Genomic DNA, 18,606 nt, shown 5'->3' on the forward strand with positions numbered 1-18,606 from the left:
TGCTCTTTGATGTGCCACGAACCTGCTGCTCATTCTCCCAGTGTCCAACCACATCTAAATTCCATAATTCAGCAAAGTCACTTAGTTTTCATACGACACTACGCAAAATTTCATCTGTAGAGTGATTTTTTTTTTTATTTCCCTTTGTCTTCTTGTGCCTTCATTAATGTCAGTCAAGCTTATTGGAAATATATTAAAGAGTAAATCTGTTTTTAAGATCTCAGTTCAAAATTTGCTGCCACAAAGGAGGAAATTGGAAAAGAGCATTTTGCTGTTGAATGCTACCTGCTAAGGGCATATGATTGTGCATACCCACACACTTCTTTTTCCAAGTAATTTTGAACACCACTGGCAATTTTGCTTTAACTTAAGTAATACAAAATGTTAGCATGCCACATTGAGAGTAAGATAGTTATTGCCAGCAGAGTAATGAAATATTCTACTGATATCATAAACGAAACAAAACGACATCAATTTTCTCTTTGAACAATCAATACAGTGTAGTTGTGCCTCAAACTATCTCCTGGGGATTTGTTTTAAAAACAATGAGGAGAAAAGTACAGCAGCTTGACATTATCAGCATATGATATTTAGCAGCATTATCAACACTTTAAATATACAGATCCCATCTATGGGTTATACACAAACATTTTTAGAATTGCACAGAAGAGAACAATTTCAGCATGTACAATTTCTGTCTGTAATCGAGTACTTTTTATAGGCTTGTATCAGCTACAATGGCAATGAATATCATGTACCTTTCCAAGACAGAAAAAAAAACTTTAGATTTAAAAACACTACTTAAAAATAGATGTTGCCTATTTTAAAGGAGGCAGAGAGCTCTAGTCTTTCCACACTGAAGGCAAGCACTTAAACTTGAATAATGAAGTACCGTGCTCCAACATATCTGAAATGGTTTGGAGCCGACCTAGCAAACTAACAAGCAGAGACATATTTCTCATTTAAAATTAGAAAATAAAGCTAACCATGAAATACTTAACGTTGGCAACGTTATTTTTTCATAAACATTTAAATATATACAATATGCAAAATTGGGAAAATGATAAAAGCCTGGTCAACTGGTATCAAAGAAATTTTAAACACCTGGGCTACAAGGTAACACTTCTTATACTAAAGAAGATTTCAAAGAAACCAAAATCCTGCCATGCCCAGCTTCTCCCAAATAAACCTCTCTAGGCAAATGGATCAGCTAGTATCACACAACACGAGGTGCATTGCCATTTCCCCCAGAACTATTGCAAAGGACTAGAACATTTAGCTAAGCCATTCAGATGCTGGGAGGAGAACTATTTGTGCAATGGGATATCAATATTCTGCTTGCCATCACCTGGTGATGTACATTTTCTTCTATTTTGGAAATGATCCATCATACTTTATGCAGTCCTGCACATCTCTAAAATTAAAACTAAATCATTTGTATATTTTCCTAATTTTCAAAAAAATCATGAAAAGGTAAAAAAGCTTTATACATTCTTTTCAGGGAAATTACATTTTATTCCTCCTTTTTGTATTTTTTTTTTTTTTGGAAATGATGCATCAAGTGTTGTTCTTTCTAAAACCTTAGATCAAGGAGCTTCCTTTCTTGCATGCAGTGGCCTTACTGTGAGTTAGGCACTGCAGTACAGTTGAAAGAGGTAAAGGGAAGGTGGTTGTCTTTGACATTTTTGGTTTCAACTCCCAGTTATACATTTTGGCAGTACACGGATTTTCTTCCAAATTGTCTGCACCCCTCATACCTAATCCTGATTTACAAAATTGCTGCATTTTTTATTATTATTTATTTATTAATTACTATATTAATTACTATATTAATTACTATATAATATTATTTATTTATTAATTACTAGCAGTTGATCAAAACCATTTTCTTACAGTTTGTGTCCATTTTATTAGGTACTGGGGGTCTAGTCAGAGAAAATTAGCTCAACTTATTTATCTGAAAAATTAAATAGTTAAGGAGAATGCTGCATCTTCATATACACCTTCAGGAGATGATACTGACTTGCAGGAACATTCCATTATGTTTATATCACAAGGAACTGTCAAATCTAAACAATCCCATCATTAGTGCTTGGAAGTTTGCCGTGCACAAAGTAAAGGTAAGATTGACAGCTGCTAAGCGCTCGTCCTCCTGGGGCTAACAGGAACCTACCTAAGACGTGCCCCCAGCTCAGCCAGGCTTCAGTTCTGCAATCCTGATAAACAACCCCACCCGTAACATCTTTTCCCAGATCTCCTCCAACTAACAGACAGTGTGCATCTCAAAAAAATCATCTCAAAAAAAACCACATCTCTTCAGAACAGCTTCAGTTCCCAGTGTCAGGCTAAGATTCTAACTTACACTGTTTCAATCCTTACAATAATTGACTTTAATCCTTTAAGGTCTACGATAGATGGATGGAGTTCTGCGTTGGGTAAGTTGGCAGGGGAGAGGGTGAAGTATTAATGCAGGGAATATGCCTACATGCTACGCTACATTAGAAATAAAAATAAAGTGAAAACCCGTACAAACCTAGAAAGTGAAAAGGGCCTACATTTCTGCTGTAAGAAGTTCTTTTCAATCCTGAATGACAATTTGGGGAAAACAAGCCCAAGCTTGTTTTTACAGTCCTGATGTTAAGACAGACACTATATTCATGCGGGGAACAGCTAACGGTAAGCTGGATAAAAGGAAACGCACCGGTGACATGACACAGCCACCCTGGTCTTCTACACCTAAGGCTCTTAGTGGGAGCCAGTCAACATGGCCCACGCCCCAAAATCTGCCTTTAGAAAAAGGGGGGCTTCAGTAACCCTGAACACAGGAGCTGCTCTGTTGAATTAACCTCCTCTTTGTCCAGCCAGATACCCTGCCTTTGACACCCGCAGGAGAAGTCTCAAGTGATGGTGAGAGCTTATAGGTTTAAAAACTAGCACACAGTATCTGGCATCACACTTCCAAATCCCGAGTGGGGAGGAAAAGGTTAAATCTGTTTTCTCTAATCCAGTTCTGGTTTTGCCACACTTTTACTTAACCTACTGCAAACAAGAAGTTCAGCCTGTGTACGGTATAAGAGAACAAATGCCCCAGATTTTAAAATCCTTGTATTCGACCAGGAAATACTCTTGATGTTTTACAATGTCAAATCATTTTATTTTTACTCTCTGCTCACGGTAAAATCACTACAAGTTACCACAAGCAGCTTGAGAGCTGGCTCAAACTAGATTTAATAATCAGGTAATGCATCCTGTCTGCCCAGCTTGAGAGGTAAATTCCCCAAGCCCTCTCCAAGTCATGATCTGGGTTTTTTAGTGTGCTGCACACCGGTTTGTATGCCTAAATGCCTAGAACTCTGTGCAAACTGATTAGAAAGCCAAGTGTTAAACTTAGAGAAAGGAAGGGCTCTGTACCTCTGCTTGAATACTCGTGACTGATCCCGTAATTCCATTCTCGGCGCTTATGTTATTGGAGCTGTTGTTTGGAGAGCTGGGACCAGATCCAGGAGCACTGTTGCATGCAGAGTCTAAAACACATCCAAAACCAACTTTTAGCATTACAAGCAATCTTTGAGATGATATTTAGACAGATAACAACCCCTCAAGTTTTGTTTTGGAGGAAGGCAACCCTCCTCCCCATCTCCCTTTTACATCTTCACAAGACTCTTAAGATACTGACAAACACACTTTCAAACAGCCTGTCCAAGTACCCACTTACCTGATTTATGTCTTCACCTCGTGGGGATTTCTCTTATACTATATTAATAACCTTAAATACAATTGGAAGATGATAAAAGACAAGAAAAGTTTACAGAGGCCGAACTGGAATATGTTGGATTGTCCTGTTTCATGTTTCTGGAGTGCTTCTCTAACCCCCTTTAGTCTATAATCCTCATGACTCCCTCTCACCACGAGTTGCTTTGAACATCCTGCTCGAATGACAAGGGAACCAGCTCACTGTGGACCTTCTCCCGTGCAGTCCTCAGGTGCATCTGGATTTACTGCAGGCACATGGCTGAGCCCTTACCCTGAGCTGGCATGAGAGCCGACCTCCACTTCCATGAAGAGGCACCAAGACTTTCCAGAGCAGGCCAGTGGGAGAGGCAAATTAAATCATTTTAAGAGTTTTAAAAGCTGCGTGAGTGACATGGGAATGGACAGTCATAGTCATGGCCGAGCACTTCTCACAAAAATTCAGGCAAAATGACACAGGGTCCAAGAGTGACTACTGTCAGGACACTGCCTTCTTTTTTGGTAGGTCTTCTCCACTCTTTCTCCAAGTGGGAGTAAAACACTTTCTCACTGGAAAGACCCAGTGCAGAGTTAATGCCCCCAAATAATTCTGTTATCACCTGAACGCTCACAAAATCCTCTCAGCTTTGTATGTTTTATCAACACGCTCCCTGTGAACTCACTAACCAGAACCACAGAGTTGGCCGGCTTGAAATCAAAGCCTCCCCATTACTGAGGCAGAAATAACAACAAACAAAAGACAGCACACGAAATTGCAACAGCCAGAAAACTTCCCTCAGAAGGTCTCTCACCTGGCGCATGGCACAGCTTCCAGTGTTTCTCCTTTTGTTTTGGAAGGCAAATAACATTGTTTTTTTTTCATTCCTCCTTTCCAAGCACAGGATTTACCCAATGCCACAAGAATCTCCCAGCAGCTGCAATGGTTCAGGCTGCAGCACTCGCCTAACTGCTCTAGGACGCCCCAGTAGAAATAAAAGTCAATTGTTACAATTCCAGGGTTTTGTTTTTTTTTAAATCGTTTCTTTTGTGGCATTATTCTGTATATACTGTTTTGTTATTTTCATCATTGCAAGGACCTCCAGCAAAGTACCACAGTTAAACAAATAAATAAATACATATTTGCCTTGCTTCCATTTACTGCCATTTATTGGCTCTGCATTTGGGGAGGTTTCTTGTAATCCTGCAATCAAGGAAACTCAGCAGTGAGTAAGACCCAACTGAGCACATAACACTGAACTTCTCCATGGAAAGCAACTTCAGGGAGTCTAAACATTTCGGAGGAATTTTCTGACTGCATGGAAAGCATGTGCTTTCCTTTGGTACCACATCCTTAACTCCAGGCTGCCTTCCTGAACCAGGTCCACGCTCAGTGAGAAGCAGCAGCTTCCACTGCCATTTCTGAAGGCATTGCTGGGATCAAGTGGTCAGACACTAGGGCCTGGTTTATCCTAAAAGCCACGTGACATAGAGCGGTACATGAGGAGTGAAGCAAATTCGATTTCCAGACCTGACATAAATTATGCATAGCTGTTGAAATCCACTTCCTCTGCAAACGGAGGGGCTCTGACACGGAGCAGTGCCTAGCTGCCCCCGGATGTCCCGAAGCCACCAGGCTCTCTAAGAGAGCTCGCTCTGAGTTTGTGTGAATGATGACAGCACGCTTTCAAGAGGAGATCAAAGTCTGAGAAAGCAGTCATGTAGTGGTACTTACACAGAGGCATCCCTAGATGGTGCTAAGAATTAACTTTATGGTGATCTATACAGTCTAGTTTAATCTGATTCCTCCTTCCAAAATTTATTCCCAGAAGAATACTATTTTTCAACAAGAAACTGTCATATAAGTAGTCAAAAATACCAGCTACGTATATTAAATAAAAAAGCCCTTACATGTTTTAAAACTTCGACATAATTACTTAACAAGGAACTGTGGCAATCTGCCCAAAGCCTAAAACATACCAGGGCTGTAAAGCATTTACTACTGGAGGAAGACAGTTATGAGTTATGGCCTCCCCATGGATATCTGTAGAAGCACTTTTTGGAAATTTTATTTCTCTGCAACCTGTTGCTGAAGATCATAGAAATGCTCAGGAAAAAATAGCACTCTGGTGGCATAACTGCATCTACACGTCTTAAAAGTAGCAACAAAAGATGCTCATTGAGTTGGCAGTGCTGTCCCAGTAGATGGGTACCCAAAGACCTGCGCTGCTGCCACGCACCTGCATCAGAAGGTGAACTCCACCAACAGTATCAAGGTTTTTCCAACATTCAGAGGCACATAAGAAAGAGATCCCGACTGCAAAATTAACTAGATGCAGGAATTGTTTCTGGAAAGGGACTCTTCACTGAGCTTGTGGCTGGCAGCACAACTTCTGCTGCCTACCCAACCTACCTGTGACGTCCAGCGGGCGCTTCTTCAGAGCAGTAACCACCGGGCCATCTTTTCTGCGCAGGAGGGGGCTGCTCCGTCTCTCAGCAACTTTTTGCTTTAGTCTGGATCGTAATTTTAGGTTGGGTTCAGATGCTGAACAAAAAAAAAAAAAACAAAAAAAGAGAGAGAGAAAAGCAAACAGCATTTGAGTTAATATTATTTCAGTAGATTTTTTACTCAATGCAAAGACTGAATTACAGTTCATCATTTGCGAAAGCCTAAACAAAATTAGTCATTCGATACCATATATTTGGAACAAAGACTTCTAAATATAATGAAAAGGTTCCAGCCTATATATTATCTGAATTCACTGATAATGAAAGTCAGTGACATTTAAATTAAAAATAATAATCATCCTGCCATGTTGTCTCTAATGACTGTGAACTCGTTTGGGCTGGATCAGAGAGCACCATTCACACTCCCCAGTTGCCTGCCACTGCCCATCTTTCTTCCAAGCCAGTGGGAGAACCTAACTTACGAGATCTAAAAATCAATACAGGAATCGGTGAGATAGCTGAGATGCTGCTGCTTGGTCAGCACGGAGCATCGCTGTGGGGCTGGGATGCTATCTGCGATGTGTTGCTGAAATGGGCAGCCCCACACCCTGGGAGTCATCTGACCACAGCGTGAGCTGGCTCAGGGAGGCACACCAGAAAAAACATGGGGGAAAAAAAATAATAAAATAAAACGACAAAAAAGCAACACAAATCAAACCACACAACAAAAAAAAAAAAGGTGAATGTTTTCTCACTGGTTCAGCTCCCTGGAGCACCTCGCCTTGGGTCTGATGAGCATCAGCGTCAACTCAGGCAAAAGGGCATGGGAGTGTGGGCAATGCTAAAGCCAAGGCCAGGGCGGAGAAGGTTTGTTTATTTGGGGAGATACTTGGTTACATCATCACAGCCACAAAATTAAACCGTATCTAAAAACACATCAAATACTTCAAAAAGTCTGGGCTGCCAAAAGTAGGTGTGCATCTATTTCCTGAGACCACAGCCTGACTTGCTTTGTGTACACCATACAGCTGAAATATCCTCTTAAATAGAAACTTCTGCTGTACCCAAATCCTTAGATTTCATTTCTCCAAAAGTCAAAGCAGAACTCCTGGGATCCCCTAATATCTCCGGGTTAATGACAACTGGCAACGCTGAGCACGTTCGCACTGCACAGCTTATCAAGTTTTTATAAAGGTAATGAAGCCTTAAGTCAGGATTCCTCCTGTGAGATGATTTTCCCTGTAAACTTTGTGATCTCCTGAGTATACATGAAATATCTGCTTTGGTGCTTGAGGGCTCCTGACAGTTATGAGATTTGTGAACTGGCCCAATCTTCTCCATTCCTCAATCTCTTAAAAACTCTGCAGCTTAATCCCTTTGAACTGGCAAATCCTGTGCTCTCACCATTAACTACCGATACACTCAGCTCTCTACACTCCAGGGCCAATAATCTACATTTCTTTAGAAGACTTAAAATGGGGTTTACAAACTGATTTGAATTAACTACGTCTGACTACAGATACATTTCCCCGCAGTTGGCTTTGACCACTAGGTCATGTAAAAGATCAAGACCAATCATGTTAATTGCAGGGCTCAAAAATCAGAAGCTGATGAATCCATGATCAAATGCTTAAAGTTAAGCCATCAAAACAGTTCTTTGATGAAACTTTTGGAAGGGGAAAAAAAAAAAAAAAAACTTTTCATTACTGTTTTGGACAGAAAAATGCAAGCAAGAGATAAAGGAGGCACTGAAAAAAGTGTCAGACTCATCAAGATGATGCTTAAAATGCAGTATGAAGTGCATTAGCAAAGGGAAGAATCATCTTATAGGACATTTACATATAAAATGGCAGGGGGCTGAATGTAAATCTGTCGTTTGCTTGGAGGACAAAATTAGCAGAGTGGACGAGATAAAATACAAGCATATACTCTGACTAGCTCCTTTATGAAATTCTCTTCAAAACAGCAGCTGCCTTAATATTTTTAAAGCAGTCTCTGGGCATGAGAACATTCAGTACCTCAGGCTGCATGCTTTAATTTATTTTTTAAAATTTTTGCAAGTCTTAAGTTTTTGTAACCATCTAGAAGCTCCGGTCAAGATCTTAAAGAATAAATGGGAACGTGTCACAGATAGATACCGATCTGTTCAATTTTAGATACGTTCGCACTGCCAACCAGCAAATGAAATACAAGCCTATGCCACAGCTGTTGAAAGGATCTGTCTTCTGACAAAGAAAAACATGACAATATAAATTGTACTTCAGTGCAAATTTCATTCATATGCAATTTATATCCTGCATGGCGTTCATCTGATGTATGGTTTCTGTTGGGAACAGACAAGTAATTGTATGGCTTTCAAGCACAGGGAATGAACTGACTGCAAACACCTTAAAAATCATCAGGAAGGACTGATCTGGGGATCACAGATTACCTAGCACTACCAGATATGTGGTATCCCCATACATACAGCCACAACAAAAAGTCCTTCTATGTAACAGGAAGGGAATGAACATAGAGAATCACAAACTTAAAAGAGAAATCAGCTCAAGAAGTAGTTAGGGCCAAAGAGGGATATGATAATTTTCCAGACAGAAGTATTTTCAGGCAAAGTATTCTGTATACTCCTCCTTCGCTTCCCCAGCTGGAGGATCCAGTTCTGAAACACCAAAATGTCTATTTAAAGAACTACACATTACACACCCTGTCTTTGTCCTGTGATAGAACTGCAAGTTTTTCCCCCAAATATGATCCCAAATCTAATGTGTCATCAAGACCTCAGAGAGCGTAATCCCTACATGCCTCTAATATGGCGTTATCTAATCCAAAGGAAGGGAATTAAACCGCAGCACCAGCAGTGCAGAACAGCCACAAGTTCAAAGAATTTCCATATATCATATTCCATAATAAAATACTTAAGTTTTCAGTACAGGCCTTTCCGAAACTCAGAACAATAATTTCAGCTTATTCATATGCTTTTTAAACTACTAAATAATAAAAAAAATGTTTTTAAACTGAAAAGAGCTGACCTTCAAAAGAATAAAGTATGGATTTGAGCAACACAGCTATCAATGCCAGATAGTCAACACAAGTTCAATTTCCTCTGAGGCACGCCAATTTCACTAAAAACCTCTCGATACTCATCCTGTCAGGCCACATGTACAGACAAAGTGTTGCTCCCCATGCCTGCTATCTAGAGTAATTTTGAGAACTGTAAACTGAAATATAAAACTTGCTGGTCTTCTACATCTTAAGGTGGAGAAGTCTTTCAAACAAACACTGTGAATTTATTAAAAAATCAGTTTGATTCCTGTTTAGCAAAGTAATGAAGCTCAAGCCCAAGTCTGAGTCAGCTTCAGCAAAGCCTGTGGGATTTCTTAAGCAGTGACATACTTAATTTGGCCTATAATAAGGATTTATTCAAAGAATATTTTGTTTTTCTCCAAGTGAGTAAATTAATAACTAGAACATAAGCCAAAAGCTTCCCTAGTTTTCACAGGCTCAAACCCAAGATACCCCTCTTTTACTTCATTTATTGCAGCAAGACCCATGTAATCCAATTCTTCAACATTTATGTCATTCTCATTGTTTTCTTCCTGGAACTGCATCCACTAAGCTGCTGAACTAATCTGACATTAAGTCTGTGCAAGTTAAAAACACAAAATCCTGAACAGAGTTTGTCCTGTTCCCATTACCCATCCACATCTATGAAAAAAAAAAAAAAAAAAGCAAACAATGCACCATGAAAACTCTAATTCCAGTCCTTCTGTATCTTAATTTTGGGAGCTAGAGACCGAGAAAGGCTCTTATGCTTTTGTAATTATGTTTTTTTTTTTTTTTAGATTGCATACTAAGCCACACCAGCCAGGGGAAGACCAACACAATTACCTTGTCACTTTCCTAGAGTCTGGGTCACCCCATGACTAAATAAAGGAGAGGAAGAGAGAAACCTGATACAGCAGGCCTTTTGCATAAACCAGAATTTTAATAAAGAAAAATTATCTTTTGTTTCAGCAAGAGAGACCACAGGCTCTGCAATTTAGCATTTGCTTCCTGCTGTGTGACCTTCCTCCCCTGCTTGGCTATTTCTCCACGTGCTCATCGTGGACTCTCTCCTCCAAAAATACTGGATCCTGGCCTAGCTAGTCAGGAGGAGAAGAATATGGTCCTTGACAAATGTACCCAGGGGAGACAGGTACAACAGGGCACAAATAGCAGCTGAAAATCCCCAAACTGGAAAGGAAAATGAAAATAAGACCTAGTCTTCTGCAGAACAAACTCCATGTTTATGTGCTAGGTACCATGACAGATAGCATGACCTGCAGTAATACATCTTGGAACACAGATGCAACATTAGGAAGGGCTAGATAAATGGTATTTGCTGGGTTTTCTTTCTTTTTCACCTAACCCTGTGCTGGCATGAGCACTGTTTAAGAGCTCTGTGGAAAGGCTATTTTGTGTATTTACGGAAGACCGTGTCCTTAAAATGAAAACTTATTAAAGGCTAATACTTGGCATTTTTCATGCTCAAGTTTAGTAGTCTCAGCATCTAAGCAGCAGAAAGGAGGTTTTAACACCCATTAAACCGAGCACACAATGTTCATACTTTTTACAGCTTCGCTATCATTTGCTTGCCTGACTACAGAAACACCCAAAATGGCGGCGTAACTGAGCACCACTAAGGTTTCCACTGTGAATAGCCAAAACTGGACTAGAAAAACAAACACGTGGAAATGCCACATCTTGTCTCTGCATTTAGACTTGGAAAGAAGGACTGCAACTATGCAGTCTTCAAAGTATTATCCGTGAAGAAAGACAGGAGATGTGGAAGGGGATAAAGAATGGAAAGAGAGGAGAGAATGAAGCCCTCCAAATGAGTTTCTCCAGTGAGGTGTTTAAAACATCACTGAGCTCTGCAGAGGGGAAAGAGAAGTTGGAGTTCCTGTCCAGCCCAGGAAAGCTGCAGTGCCTGCAGCAGACGGGGCTATGAGCTGCCTCGGGGCCAGGGCAGGGAGCAGCGCCACAAACCAGGGGGATCGCAGAGAGTGACCCATGGCGGCCACAGCTTTTGGGGGTCATCTCCCCACATATATTTCTCCCCCAAATAGCCCTGCAGACATTTTAAACTCAAGAACTACACTGAATTTAACTAAAATGTGATGTATTAATATATAAAAGCCCAAGGTGGGACAAAGCATGCAGTGTTGCCCCTGCCACCCAACATGGGTGGCTCTAGGCCCAAGCCGGTGCTTGTCCTTGAGCTGGGACCTGCTCTGCACACCCGTGCTCTGGGTTTCAGCTCGGAGAAATCACTCAAAGGTACCACTCCAGGTGCTGTTCATGCAATGCTTGTGGTCAAAGCCGTCCCACAGAGGACAGGCATGTGGCCGTCATGCCTCGGCACACACTCCGGGCTCAGGTTTGCTGCTCCTTCCTGCTACAGGCCATGTCCCAAAGGCCAAGTCACTCAGCTCTGGCCAGAACAAACCTGGTCACATAAATATATTTCCTCCAGAAGCATTTCCACTGAAAGTCCCTGCTTTACCCCTTCGGATCCCCAGCACTCATGCAAGAAATGCACCTGAGATGTTTTAGCAGAGCTCCTGAGGGGGCAGTTGCTCCTTTTGCATCTTGGCAAAGCTCAGCGCTGCCCATGGAGCACCACAGCTGCCACAGGCCCCAAGGAAAGAGAGAGGGGCGATGAATTCCCTGGCATGCTTTTAGACGTGGCTGTCAAAAGAAACAGAGGGAATAAAGAAAGCATTTGCTGCTCCTCCAGCTGCGCTTCGGTTTGTTCTGGTCTCTGAAATGTCAATGGTCTGGTCTGAAGAGCTATTGTGTAGCATCACGGTAATAAGTGATTTTTGTCTTTATTAAGTTATTTTTGGATTAAAGAGACTGACGTGCTCCACTTGGAGCAGGAAACGATATTTATAACAATACAGACTTCTCATGCAGGTCAATGCCTCTGCTCTGCAGAGCGGGCCCCGGGGCAGCGCGTGGGTCTGCAGAGTCAGCGAGCCGCCCAGGAGCGCCGGGCCTCCGACCACGTCACCCGGGGGACAACGTGGGTGGGAAAGCAAGGATGCTCTCAAACTTGAGTGACACCCCATGCTGTACAGAGCAAAAAGATTTTCTCTAAATTATACTCCCACACGACACCGGGATTTCAGCCTACTCTATTTTCCTCTAAACAATCTTTGTCATAAAACAAACCACTTAAAACATTCCAATAATCGGAACCAACTCGGAGAGGTATTGTGCCTTTCTTGATAAATGCAAGATTTAATTATTGACAAATCCTTTCGTTTTTCCCTTTTGCTTCTTTTAATCACAAGTTCAGAGCAATTTTACCTGCTTAGCTGCAAACACTACTCAAACAACCCTGTGCTGCTGCAACTCTGCATGGAAATCAACAGCATCTCAGGATGCTGGATGCTTTCCTCCCTTAGGCTCCTCTCCTTTGCATGGAAGCAGAAGGGCACTAGCAAACAAGAGATGGTTATTTCCAGCGTGTGGGCTCCCCACCATGAGGCTACCAGCACACACTGGGCAGGAGCTTGTGAGCAAAAGAGCATTTCTTTTTGGTGCCTGAAAGCTGAAGTGGTTGCTGGGATCATCAGCACGGACAAAGCATTTGTCAGATTCCCTCTGCAGTAGGTCCCAAACACTGATGAAATTCAGGAAAATGACTGGCCATCATGGCTCTCCCACCAGCACATGCACCAGTCTGCCCCTCTGTGCTAGCTACAGGGAAGCATGAGGAGCAGTTTCCACGTTGCTGCATCACTACTCCTTGAGGGAAGTCGCTGCAGCAAAGGAGCGCACAAGCCACGGTTTAATGATGCTGAGCTAAAAACTTCTCCTTGGAGCTTTCCTGACAGTTCTTAACCGAGTGGGCTGTGAAGGTTAAGGACAGCTTGGTTTTACCACAAGCCCCAAGACGCAGTACTTGACCTATTACCAGTCCTCCTTTGTCTGTCACGACTTGAGTAGAAGGCAAGAGACATTGCTGGGAATGAAGATTTTTGGGTAGCAAGCTTGTTTTTTCCTGGTCCCCAGAGAAAAGTAGCTGAAAGAGGAGTCTATGACACTTTCTAGTTGTCATTTCTCCCCAAGTACATACCACACGCATGCACATGCTCATTTACTATCTAGCCAGGAAATTCAGGGACAGATACTTGCCAAAGATGTCTTTGTAAGCTCCCAGTCTGGCATTAAATTCAGACTAGCTTTGGAAATAGTGGAAATTCACACCCTGAGATGCTATCCCACGGTTCTGCAGTGAAAACATATTTGGGACCACAGGAATCCTTGCCTCCTTAAAATCTTCATGCCCATCAACGTCCTGATCTGCAGCCGGCTGTGACACTAGAGGTAAAAGAAAAGGCAGGACCCAGAGCCTGAAATGCTTCACAAAACAGGGGCAGTAGCTGCAGGAGCCCTAGGCCAAGTAGCCCCAGGAACTGAGCCAAATCCTCCAAACAGCTGCCCCTCACTCTTGGTGGACGCAGGAGGTCTCCTTGTGGCCAATGAACCATGGTGGCTTGGCAAGCACCAGGGCACTGATAAGCACAAAGGGCAAAACGAAAAAGAGCACATTTTTGGTAACATCAGCTTCATCAAAAATCCTGACTTCCTTGACAGATTAAAGTCTGTCTGGAGAAGGGTTTGAAGACCAGCAGCTGGCTCAGGGCAAAAGAACCAAGCAGCAGAAAAGGCACAAATCTCTCCCACCTGGGTATGAGGAGGGCTGAAGGATGGTGGCTGTCTTGGGAACATTTGCTTTATCCAACAGCAGGAGCAAAAACACATCAAGATCTGAGCCTGCTTCACAGCCTGTATGGATGATTCCCACACATGCAGCCACATTTACACTTACAGCTCCAGAGAGCATCTTTTACGAGTGGTTCAAATAAATGGATTGTTTTCCTCACGTTGGGGTCAGGTTTAAATAGAGATACATAGACAGGGAAATGTTTCCAGTTCATGCATCCCAGTGAGCTCAATGAGTGTTGACCAGGCAATTCTAGCAGGTGCTGAGTTTGGCAAAACTACTGATTGCAATGACAACTAATTGAAAAGCCATGGCTTTCGTTAGAAATCCTGATTAACTGTCAAGTCCCAGTGAACGGCAGGAATCCCCACTCTCTTTGCAGGAGCAAGTAGGAAAGCTAGTGTCTGACAGGACATGGTCCAGCCCCACATAGGATGGTTAGAAACAAACAAACAACAAAACTTTTGCAATCAAGAGGAAAAGCATGTTAAAAAGTTAAACAGTCCTCTTCAGGCGTCTATGAATCATGATGATATGTTGGTCATTTCAGCATTCTAATTGAGAGCATATTTTACTAAAACCATTGATCAAACTCTAAAAAGCAGGAAACACCGTAACTAACCTTGTTCCTGGGGAGAAAATAAGGCTACCATATTCTTAGAAAAATAAAACTGAAAAGCTGTATTAAAAATAACTTCAGCGAAATTGTTGACAAACAACTCTTGAGGTCATCAAGCCAGCTACAAAAGACTCCAGGGGTTCTCCTGCAGGGTCCCACTACACAGCACAGTGAAGCCTCACTACATGTGCAAGACACCAAACTTGTCTTGGGAGCAGAAAAGGTCGCTTTTATTTTCCCCACTTGATAGCTATTGCGAAAATGCATGCACTGGGGGAAGTCTGTATATATATAGTAAAGGAAACTACTGATGGGGAAGTAACAAATCTTTGTATTAAGTTATTTAAAGCAAAAGGAGAAAACTGTTCTCAGTTTAAGTTAAAAAAGGGAAAGCCCCGAAGAGTTTAGACAGAGGGAACTAAGCAAAATGCATCCCACAGCCAGACTAAGAGCGGGATTCAAGCAATTAGTAACTGTACCAGTCAGCAGCCTCGCAGTACAACAATTTCACGCAGAAACCAAACAGCCAAGAAACTGGAACATAATTTGGTAAAACAAATCCCACAGGGTAAGATTTCAGGGGGCAGGATGCATTAGGAACACGTTGCAAGTGTTTACTGCTTCACATGTTGAATGTTTTCAAGCACTCTTAAGGCATTATTCATGCACACATCTACTTTTACACAAGTGAGGGTGGCCAGCTAACCATGCCTCTTACGCAACATTCACACTTGAGCGTTGGACTGGCAAGTTACTGCCAAGTGTGCGCAGAGGGATAAGTATAATCTGTTCCACGTCACGATGCTTTAAACAATCAGACAGTAAAGAAAGGTAGTATTTTTAAAACCCAGTGCAATTACATGTTTATTCTTCCTGAACAATTTCTCAACACGCAGGACATGCTGCCAACTCCGAAAACGCACCCTAGAAGAAATGATCGCTCGAACTGCCTTCCCGCAGCGCCCCGAGTCCCCCTGTCCCTAACAATGATGTTGGGTGGATTCCAGTCCTGGTAATCAGAACTGTATTGTGATGGACTCTGTTATTTGAACTGCAAATATTTAATCTAATTTAATAAAATTGGACTACACGATATGGTGGTTTTAAATTACAAACACAAAGCCAGAGTTTTGACTGGTGCCAAAAATCTGAAAAGCTCACTCGTAATAAAGAACTTTATTTAGGATGGGCTCCAGCCTTCCCTGCCTTTTGTTTACACCAGACTGTTCAGGAGTCTTTCTTCTCCAAGCAACTTAACTTTCTTGGCAATGGGATTTCTGCAGGATATCTTTGTGCCAGAGACTGAAGTGCTGTTGCATTGAAAGGAAAATAAAAGAAAAAAAAAAAAAATCTCCCCTGAACCTTGCAACCTGAACACGTACATATCGCATACCAATCCCCAAAAGATTAATGCCAATGCCCACAAAGAAGAAGCATCAGTGTTCTGGAAAAACAAAATCAGCTAAGTATCTTCCTGTTTTAAAATAACAATGATTTTTAATAATGCTATTAGATAGATTTATCATCCTTAATTCACCCTGTCTGACAGGGCTTTTATCAGCCAGAGTCTTATTCGGAACTCAGTCTGGGAAACAGAAAAGGGGCATGATGTGCAGACACTCTTTCCTTTTTCCTGCAGAAATACACTGTTAGAACATTTGGAGTGAGAAGGGCAACCTATCCTCAAACTAAAACTGACAAGGAAGGACCCCTACGTTGATGAGAAAGGGAGTTTTTTTGATCAAAGACCTTTTATGCTGTGAGGGTGCTAACACACATTCCCTGGAAATTGAACACCTGGTTTCGAAAGGAATAGACAGAGAGCTAGAGAGGCCTTGGAATCATGTTGTCCACAGGCCCTGTGCAACGGGTACGATGCCAAGGGATGCTTCCTTGTGTGGAAATGCTGTGATTTCCCAGAGGAGACTGAAAGCCTTCAGCAGAGCAGAAGTGAAAGGCAGCAGGGGTTGCTAGCAGCCCAGCAGTTTCTCCTGCCAGGCAGGCATGTATGCAAAGCACATCTTTATGCTTTGACGGCTTTAGAACTGGAGGAAGTCTCCTTTGAGGGCAGTCCTCCACCAGAGCTCACCCTCCCTATGAAAGGCCACGTCCTGAAGCCCAGACAGCGTCTCTTCGGCTGTCCGGGGCGCTGATGATGCAGCAGCGTCTGCTGCACCTAACGTGGTGTTCGGTCTGTCATTATCTAGAAGCAGAGATTAGAGGATGCCCTGTCCTTCAGCAAATCCTGTTTTCTAAGCTCTGCCTTTGGAGTCCTCCAGAAAGGGCTCGCTTTCTTGCCAGCAGCCCCAACCACCCCAAGCAAAGGCACAGGGTGTGCACAGGAAGAACAGAAGAACCTCCATCCTGCAAAGGGCTTGCCAATTTTTAATTGATTCTTGTGCAGCTGAAGTGTCTGGCACCTTCCACCCAGCTCACCCTGGTGACAGGGAAGACCATCTACTGCACAGCAGCCAGGAATTCATCCACAGGTCCATCCAGCAGGACAGGCGCTATGGTCCAGAAAGAGAAGTTCACCAAAAGCTCTTCTAAGGCACAGAGCTGGGAGGCAGGAGGCACAGGGCAGGAGTGCAGAGGTTTATTTTTTTTTCTTGTCAGATGGAGGAAGGAAAAAAAACACCTTCACAACAATTTACAGAGATAATGAGAATTGTGTTGAAACATTCCCTCTATGTGAAAGACCTGCTCTACTTTTAACTACTAGAAGAAATTGTGAGGAAATAGGGGTGCAGCCAGTTCTTTGGAACTGATTAGGGCAGCTAATTTGAGCAAAGGCACCAGAAAACCCATAGGGAGGTTTGGTTAACATTTCATCACCGTTCTTTACCACAAGGATGACACACTTTTTGACTACCAGTGCTCATCCCTGCACGTTTGAAGATCCACAAAGCATACCTGAGAAACACCTAGGCAGCACACGCAGAACGTGTGAAGTTGAATTACACCTCTGCTTTCCTCTTAACCCTATTCCATCCTCCAATGAAAGATTTTTCCTGTTCCAAAGCAACTTCCAACACACCGCACTGTCTGTACCATCTATGTGAGCAGCAGTGCTCCCCAGATTGGGGTGAGCTCCTCGAAGTTTAGCTGTTCCCCAAAGGAAGCTGCTGACGATCACAAGTTTGCAGGCTTAGAAGCTGAGGCTGTGTTGGCTTAGGCATGTGATATGGAGCTGAGGACCACGGCCAACCAAAACAAACTGGTTTACATAATATATAGCTGAGAAATAACTGACCTGCTTAGCCACCATGCAGAGAAAAACCTAACTGAGAAATAACTGTCTAGGTGTGAACCAAAACCCTTGCAGGAAGTCCCTACGCTTTGACTGGCAGAAACATTTTTATTTATTTTAAATATAAACTTGTATATAAAATGCAAATCCCAGAAGAAATGAACTTTTCTTGGTACTTTTCTCACTCAGCAAAACATACTTCGACTTCAGACACGCAGATCTCTGTATTAGTTCTGACTTTGTGAAAACATCTCACAAACTTTGACACACAACGAAGCTGTCTTCTGCATGCAGCTCTGCAAGCCTGCACACCCAAAGCGATCCCAGGCTCCCTCTAACACTGCTCACTCAGTGACAGCTGAAAGGGGGAGAGGGAGAGCAGGGTGGAGTGAGTGCTTCTTAAATAAATCACTCCATGAAATACAGCTTTTTGGTTACATAAGCGTTTTGTTTTGGTTTTTTTTTTTTTCCTTTTTCAAAATAAGGGCAGCACGTCACGGTAAAGACAGTAGGCAGCGCAGAAAATCAATGTGAGCATTACCTGTTTTTCTGAGTGGGAAGTCATCTTTGGAATCGTACATGCCCAGGACAGGGTGATTGTAGGTGCCGGATACGCCGCTTTGGGGTGGGGAGCTCTGGTCCAGAGAGCTGTGCTGTGTCTTCCTACACAGATGGAAAGAGAAAGAGAAGGGAGAAACTTTACCCAAGTGAAACATGGAGGGAACGAAAGCAGCTTCACCTTCTCTGCTCCTCTGTGAACAACAAAAAGGGAAATCTCTTGGCACTAGC

At 42.5% G+C, this 18,606-nt stretch overlaps 1 protein-coding gene across 1 annotated transcript in view; it reads right to left on the reverse strand.

Moving 5' to 3' along the window:
* Positions 1 to 18,606, reverse strand: part of LOC116490575 (histone deacetylase 4) — a 207,768-nt gene that overhangs the window by 69,965 nt on the left and 119,197 nt on the right. The window contains exons 6-8 of the mRNA XM_032189907.1: positions 18,359 to 18,480; positions 6,140 to 6,271; positions 3,412 to 3,524 (exon numbers count right to left, since the gene is read on the reverse strand). Coding sequence (XP_032045798.1) covers positions 3,412 to 3,524; positions 6,140 to 6,271; positions 18,359 to 18,480 — 367 coding nt within the window. The remainder of the gene's footprint in view (positions 1 to 3,411; positions 3,525 to 6,139; positions 6,272 to 18,358; positions 18,481 to 18,606) is intronic.

Source organism: Aythya fuligula, chromosome 6, assembly GCF_009819795.1.
Source record: "Aythya fuligula isolate bAytFul2 chromosome 6, bAytFul2.pri, whole genome shotgun sequence".
Taxonomy (NCBI): domain Eukaryota; kingdom Metazoa; phylum Chordata; class Aves; order Anseriformes; family Anatidae; genus Aythya; species Aythya fuligula.